The sequence below is a fragment of the Glandiceps talaboti genome, chromosome 16 (assembly GCF_964340395.1).
Source record: "Glandiceps talaboti chromosome 16, keGlaTala1.1, whole genome shotgun sequence".
Taxonomy (NCBI): Eukaryota; Metazoa; Hemichordata; class Enteropneusta; family Spengelidae; genus Glandiceps; species Glandiceps talaboti.
The window spans coordinates 10,425,872-10,435,971 of NC_135564.1; the positions used below are offsets into that span (position 1 = coordinate 10,425,872).

A 10,100-nucleotide genomic window follows, 5' to 3' on the forward strand; every position below is an offset into this window, starting at 1 on the left:
TAAATGTCAAGTCATCCAATATTATAATTATATCACTACTATTCATTCATGCATCCTTTCATCAATATACAGTATATATCTCTATCTCTATCTTCCTACATATTTAGTCATCTCCAAAGTTTCCTGTCTATATCGTTTTCCTTCTCTTCCTCCATGCATGTCGTTATCCAACCATTCCCTGCCATCAGTCATTTATCCCTTTTAGTCTTTGATTCTGACTCAGTTTATTTCTTCTTATTTCTATCTACCCATCCCTTCCATCACTCTTATCCTTCCTCCTTCCCCATCCATCCATCCATCCACCCATACATCCATCCACCCATCCATAAATACATCCATCTATCCATCCATCCATCCATCCATCCATCCATCCATCCATCCACCCATACATCTATCCATCCACCCATCCATAAATACATCCATCTATCCATACTTACATACACATCCATCCATACATATATCCAGCCATCAATATATACATCCATCTATCCATCCATCCACCCACCCACTAACCCACCCACCCATCCGTCTGTCCATCCATCCATCCATCCATCCATTCCATCCACCCATTCATCCATCCATCCATCTATCTATCCATCCATCCATCCACCCACCCACCCACACCCTCCCTCCCCCCCTCCATCCATCCATCCATCCGTCCATCTGTCCATCCATCCACCCTTCATCCATTCCAATACAATCTTCACATACAAGCTTTAATGTACCAACCCTTTCTTCCTCGTATGAGTCTTAAACAAGGAAAGTGCAAGACTTGAATGATTGACAGTCAAACAAATTGATGATTCAGGGACAGTAATGAAATGTATATTTCTACAATGAAAGCGGCAAATCAAATCTTCAAAAGAAAGCCTGTTTTTAGGTCAGACGTGTTAAACTCTCCTATCAACCCATCAATCTGAAATCTTCATTCTCATATTAAATAAACATTAATTCATGTAGCCATTATATCTCACAATTTGTACAATTCTCCAGAGATTTGGTTTCTCCTTAAAGGTTAAAGGTCACAAGACAAGCCAATATACAATAAACTGTAAAGTTGCATAAGATTCTGAAAATAAGAAAGATAGTAAATTATCTTGTCAATTTGTAAATAGCAGCTGGCATATGAAGATTTTCTTGTAACTCTAGTTTGTAATTTCCATGGTAACCTCTACAATCACATTGGTGCTCAAATTTAACTTCCACATCTTGTACCAAGTAAAGATTCAGCTGCAGGTTTCTATTCATTTCCATGGGGCTATAAAACAGACAACACTTTATGAATATGGTAGCCTACATGTAACCCTGGACTCCCGGCCCGGACTACTGATTATTTCAAGCCCTGAATATCAACCATTTTCTGTTATTTGTCGATGTTTTCCCGACAAAAGTTTCCCATAATTTTGTATAGCTAAAATGGTGTAGGCTTGGTGTTTCACTCATGGGTCAATCATTACGTTTTTTTGACACAGAGCTAGACATATTTCAACTCTAGACTAACAATAACAGAGACACAATAAACACAGAAGGATCCTTTGCCCAATCACATTGAACACTGATAAGCATTGCTATTCTTTCACAGTGCAGTAAAAATAGGCTTCCAAAAATGAAAACATTACACATGGATTTGATGATTTTAATGGCTGCAAGTATTTATTTTGTAACTGATAATCAACATTTCAACTTGACTACTTTTACATCCTCACTGTACACGGCCGGCCCGGCACCTATGTCATGGTTTCTTTTACATTAGAAGTTGTCTGAGGGTGTGTGTGTATTAAATGTCATGTTACATGAGTGACATACCCAAGCCTATATCATTTTAGCTGTAATTGAACAAGTGACTACAGTGGTTGTGCTGCAATTTCTTATCTGCAAATTGTTTCTCAAAATGACAATAATTATTCTGGTACCTGAAGGCTGCCAAAGGGGTACTTTGAAGAAATTTGAATTCTTGTTCACTCTAAGTGACATCAATATGCAATTTATTCATTTGGTTATAATTTCCAACAATACTGACACTTGCCTACAATAATTACATACTGGTCATGTTCAACAAGTATGTAAAATGTAAAAATACATACGTATTAAAGTGTTAGATTACATCAAATGTCAACATACAGTCTAATAATTGAAAGAACTATTTATACCTCGCTAGCAATTACTGGCAGACAATTTTTCCATATTTTCATTCAATGATTTTATTTTGTTGTTCTCTGTCAAAATTGTATACTAGTTTAGTTTATTGATCATAATTATAAATTAAAATAGACTGTATATTGTTATAAAATTTATTTTTGATGTGTATGTGAAATTTGGTATTTGTCCCTTTAAGCCTACCTTTAGTCTTGAAAGTTGAAGAACTAATGCTAGTACACTATTTCAGCTATTCTTAACTCGTAACGTTTTGATTGTTTGCATGTTCAACCAGGGTTTCCCAGGAATTCCTGTGAAACACTGACAGCAAAATGAAGCTTTAACACAATTGTTATCCCCCCCCCCCCCCCCCCCATCATCTATTAATTTTCATTTCGTTCCATATAAGATTAACGTTGCCAATTTATTACGAGGATTAGTAGGATTCGTACTTAAATCCCTCGGTTAATCCTTCTAACGACTCAACTGATTAATTCATATAAAATCCAAATTTTTGCCTCGCCTAGTATATTCTGGAATGACAAAGTATTTGATATGCCTTCATTGGTATGCATTGGAATGATAGAATTATTTCCACATAACCTCAGTTAACCGTTAACAAAAGTATGATTCTGTACACGTTTTTTGATCAACAACTCATCTTGTTTGAGGTAGAAGGTTAAACGAAGTGTATCATCACCGTAGCGATGAATTCTATAGACATTTTATCACTGACATTTTGCTGTTTTTCAGATGCTGTTAATTTTAATCTGTATATGCTTTTTGTCAACAACTTCTTTTGTTTAAGGATCTTGAAATTGAATGAAGTAGGAGTTTGATCTTTACATATTTCTTCATCGGCATCTCATCGTATTTTAGATTGAAACGGTTTGAAGTACAGTAACATTCTGTACACATTTATGTTGTCAGTTACAATTTGCTGTGTTTTAGATATACTGTGAATATTATTCTGTACACGTTTTATTGCCGCAAACTATAGCTTGTGTTTCAAGAACAGGGTTGAAATTGAAAATAGAGTCATTCTGTACACACTCTTTCATTAACAACATGCCGGTGTTTGATATAGATGGTTTATATAGCGTACATGCACACATTTTTGTTGTCAGTTACGATGAAATGTATTTGAGGTACGGGTTAATATTATTCTGTACACGTTTTTGCCGTTTTCGCCGATAACTTACTAGTGTTTCAGGAACAAGGTTGGAATTGAAGTAGAATTCGTTCAGTACACATTTTTTCATCAGCAACTCGTCGTATTTGAAGTACATGCTTTTAATAAAACATTTCATTCCATTCACGTTTTTTTTTTTCATCTACAACTTGCCTTTTTTGGAACAAGGTGTAGATTAAACCTTATTAAGTGAGTGCCAGCGGGTCTAATGGAATGAACATTCAATATTCTTCATTAAAAACCTGGAGAAGACTGATCGATTCCGGGAAAATAGCTTTGGAAAATAAAATGAACAATTCCATATTTGATTGACAGTTTTCTGACAATGCAATGCCCCAGGGATTTATTGTAACAGCATTGTGTACACAACTTAGAACTCACTTGCCTGTTATGATTGCAATCTGCTTGCGTTGACTTCAATGTGTATGTTCACAGTAGAGGAAATGAAGCAAACTAACAAACATGTAGTACGCTGATCAGGATTTATAGCTGTATTTGGGTGGAAAATTTCCGCTCAGTTTAAATCAACTTGTAATGCACCCCCATACAAGTAAACGTGCATGTGTTCGTAATATCTCAATTTGCTGAAAATATCAATATAGTGAGTTTATCACTGACTAGAATAGAAATCAGTATGATTGCGGCCAGGCAATGGAACTATAGAAGTCAGGCTGATATATATAATTGCATAGTCTGTCAGTGTACACACATAATAAAAGTGTCAAATTTGCGTAATTATAGGAAAATGAAATTATCGATTATGAATAATTTGTAGGTTAATGAAGGAAAGCAATAAAATAAAATGTGAAATTATTGATGATTTTCTCATTCAATATAGATAGCTCAAACTGATCACCATTTTTTACCAGATGTAAGGAAAACTGTTAGCCTTGTTTTTCTGCATAATGTGTGATATACCGGTATTTGTATTCCAATGCTGTATGCTTCCTACATGTTAGATCGTATGATGCAGATGTCTAATGTTCAATTAACTTTCCCACATTTTAACCAAGACTGCAACAGTTGCATATATAATCAACTTCTACAGCCCATTTCATGTTAGTGTTCACTGCTGTGTTTTACAACCATGCTGAAATGTTAACCAAGAAGACACAGCACATGCTACACTGGAAGATTGCAAGATTGAATGAATGCAATTTCTTGTGACATTTTGTCAATTGAACTAATGTACCACCATGCAGACATCAAATACAGACATTAAAACATTGGCACATGTGTGTCTGCGTCTAGTTACAGTGTGATCAAATGGTTTATTTCATTTAGACAAAGTGTAGCAAGAAAGAAATTGCAACGTTACTACCTGAAAGTGTGAAAATATTTATGTAAATGGTATTTCAGTAAAGTCTTGTCATAATTTTGTAATTCTTAGTGCTGTCTCATTATCACCAATTTAAACCAAACTTAATTCTTTCTTTCTTTTCTTTATTCATTTCCAGGTCTCCTCCTTATAGTTGGCCTCGTTCTGTATCCTGCCGGATGGGGAGCACCACGGATTAAAGACCTGTGTGGACTGGAAGCCGGAGCCTTCCAGATCGCGGAATGTCATCCAGGTTGGGCTTTCTATACAGCCATTGGTGCCACCTGTCTTGCCTTCATCTGTTCCGTTCTTTCCATACAGGCTGATGTCTCCACTTCCACGGATAAAGTTCAGTCGGAAATCCTGGAAGGAAAGAATCTCATTCTTCTTCCTTGAGCATATGGATTTATCTGGGAAAAATGTCAATTTTTTATGAAGAGCTGCCAACAGTGATGACTGCAGTGTACTTATATGTATAGCTCTATTGACAACAACTAAGTAACAACGAAATTATTTTCGTGGGAAAATCAGTGAAAGTATACACTTGAAAGCTCACAAACACCACACTGTGGAACCCATAACTCCAAGTGAATGGAATATTCCAGAAGTGAACAGTATTGGGACATACCAATTTCTAGGAGAGACAGGGGTGACCACATAATGAAGTAAACAATGAAAGTGTTGCTAGAAGTGAAGACAGAAGTAGTAACTATAAATATGATGATTGGTTTGCTGTTGATTACTTGGCCACAGCTTAAAAAAATCTAGGCCTTTCCAAAATTTGCCATGATGGCACTTGACTTCCTGTCTGTGTGTACCTTGAGGGGTATACATGGTGTAGGTTACCCAGTTAATGATAGAGTTTTGCTGCTTTCCCCTGAATGTCTGAACAACACAAAACACATACCCTGATTTACACTTCTACAGAATACCTTGAGGGACACAGCTATGAGGCGATGATACCTCCAATTTGAATGAGGGTACTGTACTCTCGATTTCCTGTTTGCAGTCTGGAATGACCTATACAGCGAATTCACTACCTTGTACGATAAACTGTTAGACCAGCCAAGTCAGACGACCTGTTACCAAAAATGCCATAAAGTGAGGCTGAACCAAAAATGACCAAGCATGCATGTGACATACTTTTTTTTTTTTCAACTTATGCCTTTAATAGTTGGAAACATAAGAGAGAGAAAAGCTCCAAAGAGAGAAATTTGATTGAGTATTATTTAGCTACGATTGAAATGCGTGAAAATTGGCGAAATGCAAACAATTCTGAGTGTTCCTGGAAAATCCGAATATTTTTATCTCCTGAGAGCAGCTTATATAGAAAAGTGAATTTTGAACTTTTATCATGTTCCTAAATTTATTTTAACCTGAGAAAAGCAGAAAAAATAAAACATATTCATTAAAAGATGTTGTTAATTATCAGTTAGGTGAAAGAAAACAAACTCAAATAATACTGAAATAGAAAAGTAGTGGGGAAGCACAATTCAGGCTGAATTCATTTGAGCATATATACAGCAAATGGCCATAGAGGGCGCTGTTTACTCACACCCACCAAAAACCTGTGGAGACCTAAAAAAAGAAAAGATGTCTTCATTGGCTTTCACATCATGTATGAAAATATTGCCTTGAAAAATGAAATATATTTTGGATTAGTTTTATTTTTTGACAGATATCCAAGTAAGTTGTGTAACTCATAGGCAGTTGATTCTTTGTCACACTTTAACACCCAAATACATATTTTATTAGAATGGAGATCTGAAATATTTATTTTGCACAGTTATAACACCTGCTGTCTAAGTTTTGGGTGTACTTACCTAGAAAATGAGACATAATTTCTGGTTGTTGCATATCAGAAAAATGTATCTATATTTCATCAGTTTTTTAGTGCTGAAATTTTGTGTTGAAAGTGCAGAGTTTCCAAAAATTATCAATATTTTTATTTGCACTTCCATCCATACATTGTGGTGATAAGTTGTGAATTGAAGAAATTTTTTTGTATTTTTTACAAAGCTGAATCTAGTAAGATTATGAAGAACAAAAATGAAACAAAATATAATTACTCGATCAAAAAAATTACTCCATCTGTATCTCCCCAAACCTTTGAAATTTGTGTAGATTATCTGAGATGTAATGGAACGCTCAAAACAAGGAAACTTCCTGATGCTCAAATACATAAACATAAAAATAATGTGAATAAAAACAACAACCAATAATGTATTTCAATAATTTCAATAATGCTGACAATAGTAAAAAAAAAACTATTTATTTATATCGTCAATTTTGTTTACTACTGTATTCACTGTAAATAAAAACACAAACTTACTACAAATAAATAATCTTTTTTTCTTTGTACAAAAATCTAGTGTTCCATTTTTTCTTGTAGAGTTGCATGTTCACGACAGAGATGAAGAATTTGAAATAGTCCGTTATCTGGTTTAATGATATCTGCTTTCAAGGATACAGAAAAACTCTTATTTTTTAGACGATTGTAAATTCAATGCTGTTCTTAGAAGACAGACATTTATTCAGGGTAGCTCAAGTAAAGGATCATAGACCTAAACTAATGAAGTGTTACTTTGTCGTCAGGCTAGTGTATAAGTTATTTTTCTCTCTAACTACATGTGGCAGCTCACATTTACTGCATTCAGAATTGTCGTTTTGGTCTGTACATGGTCTGCATGAATAATCATCAACAATTAAACCAGGTTATGGACTATAAATGATATCTCAGGTAGCTGATGTACAGTACTGTTTGCAGGTTGCGATTTACTATTTACTTTCACAGTGTTTATGTTATAATATATTCCATGATCACCAAAAAACACTTTCTAGCATACTTTTATTACACTATACATACAATAATTTGATGAATTTTTGAGAAAACTGATTTTATCATCTCAAGTTTTTCAGAGTTTTGTCATTTTGGATACATTTTCCAAAAAAAATTCTTTTTTTCCACTTTCACTGTACAGAGAAAAACACCTTGTTTATAACAAAAAAAAATCAATTTTCATAAAGTATGCTAGATGATTATGCTTAAAAAACTCTTCCGATTAGTGTTTAACCAGATGTACATTGTAATTTGCATATTTATTAGCTGTCTTTTCATTGGCTGTTTTTCTTCGTCCAATCACTGCATTAGTTTTCAGATAAGGTCATTACTTGTACAAAATCCTTTCAACAACCAAAGTTAATAATGATACTTGTACCACAACAAAACTACTCTCACTTCAATGCACTTTTTTTACCTCATAATAATCTATTAATAGTTACTTAGCAACTTTTACCAAATTGTTTACTTCTTTCAAGTTTGTGTCAAATATGAATTTGTGATAATTTGTATTTTGTACACTATTAGTTACAATGTCAGACTCATTATTTTTAAAAGCTTGGCATAAATAATGAAGTGCAAGGTTACAAATTAACTTCAAAATAATTAAGCTGAGCTGATCTTGAGTTGAGAACAATAGACCCAATATGCCAAGAATTATACCCAACTCTTTGTTCTAATGTGCACATTCTTGCACTTTAAACCAGAGTATTTTTCAGTTTTACTAAAAAAGGAACTGCATTACACAATTGCCACAAGTGGCCTACAGGTCTCTTGGTTTTACAACAATGAGAGCGCAGTATGCTATAAAATGTACCATGGAAATTATGCAGAATGAAAAATATTATGATGTTCAGTGTTAGAGATATCTTTATTTTGATGTCTATGAAGAGCACAACTGCATGGATGCATCATTTGCCACAAAAATAAAGAAATCATTCCAGCAGAGATGTGAAACAAACATACAAATGGATGGTGCAGGCGTAGTATGGGCAGGACTCAGGTCCTAAAGATGTCTTGCTTATCCAAACTAAAAGATATCCTATGTTGTAGTGTCTGTTATTACCAGTATTGCTGACATACTGGGTCCACAGTTTACCAGGTTATTGTGTATTTTGCAAAATAGTGAATGTTAATCCAACAGAGATGTGAAACAATCAGATGGAGTGTGCAAGTAGAGTCTGGGCAGGACTTGGGTCTGAAGTACATTTTGCTTTGATAGCCAAGTTTTTTGTGGACGTCAAGCAAAGTAAAGGGGAGGGGGGGGGGGATAGTGTGACATATTGAATACAGAGCTGAAGAGACAGATTTTATGATGTTCCTGGCTTTTAATATTTAACCAATGCAATCTTGTTATTAACTTTGTTACAGTGAACCCAAGAGACATTCAGTTATGATTTGAAATTATTTTCTGTATTTCTGTTTATATATTAAATAAGTAATGAATTTTATGGAAGTAATGAGCAAACAGAAGTGTTATTTACTCAAAGAACAGGTCATCACATCTTGAAAAATGAACATCGTAAAAATATTTGACTTTGATGAGTATATAAGTAGTAAAATTGACCTATTTCTTCCACTATGGGTAAAGCTAAAAAGAGAGCGAGAGCACAATTTTGACTCTATATGAAAAAGTCTGTAAAAAGTACAGTAACTTTGCACTTATAGTCAATGTTTTTAGAGTTTAGATTCTAAATCAGGAGCTTTGGTTGTTGATGGTATAATATGCTACTTTTTCTTGAAAAAAGGGGAAAAATTAGATTTTTTTAGTTTGTTGTCAGAAAACTAATTCTGAACTGTGAGCTACTGAATATATTTTAGAGAGTGTTGAGTCTCAATCAGAAACATAGGTTGTTGAAGGTTATGCCGTTTGTTTCCCAGAAAAATGGTGAAAATTTTCCAACAGGAATCTGATTGCCTCATTTGTGACTTGGTGTAACTGTATAAACACCCTTGCCAGGGTATAATTGTTTTAGTCTACACACTATTATTATTATTATGACTTCAAAGCAAGATTTATCAATTTTTTTCTTGTCTGTTTTGACTACTTTGTATTATAATGTATATCTCTAGTTTTCTATTGTAACATTTACAAATGGTTTTTGGAGACTGCATCATTTGCAGGGTAACACAATAAAACTACAAAGTGTGAATTATAGACTTGTCAATTTTTAATGTGTGCAAAGGTGAAAGTCAGTGCAAAGGTCAAAGGTCAGTAAGATGTTCGCTGTGTTGTGACATCACATGTAGATATATCATCTCAATCATGGAATAAGGGGAGAGAGAGAGAGAGAGAGAGAGAGAGAGAGAGAGAGAGAGAGAGAGAGAGAGAGAGAGAGAGAGAGAGAGAAATTATCTGTGGTGAAGGGGTTATTCAGCAGGCTTTGAAAGTGATTGTCATGAAGAAAATATCTCCCCTAGGAATGATAAAGTAGAAAAAACCTGGTAGAGGGGGGTGGGGGTGGGAGCAAGGGGAGAGATGTGTTTTCACCATCCTATCACCGCTGTTAGGCACAGAAGTTGGAATAAGTGTACAGTTATGTAATTTATATATGACTTTTGGGTATATATAGTCTAAAAGGTAAGTGAAATATTTGAGATATTCAACACGATTT

At 34.5% G+C, this 10,100-nt stretch overlaps 1 protein-coding gene across 2 annotated transcripts in view; it reads left to right on the forward strand.

The window, feature by feature from the left end:
• LOC144447251 (LHFPL tetraspan subfamily member 2 protein-like) overlaps window positions 1-8,779 on the forward strand; it is a 46,660-nt gene extending 37,881 nt beyond the window's left edge. For both annotated transcript variants that reach the window (XM_078137165.1, XM_078137166.1), the window contains exon 3: window positions 4,786-8,779. In XM_078137165.1, coding sequence (XP_077993291.1) covers window positions 4,786-5,042 — 257 coding nt within the window. In that variant the 3' untranslated portion in view covers window positions 5,043-8,779. The remainder of the gene's footprint in view (window positions 1-4,785) is intronic.
• The last annotated feature ends 1,321 nt before the right edge of the window (window positions 8,780-10,100 follow it).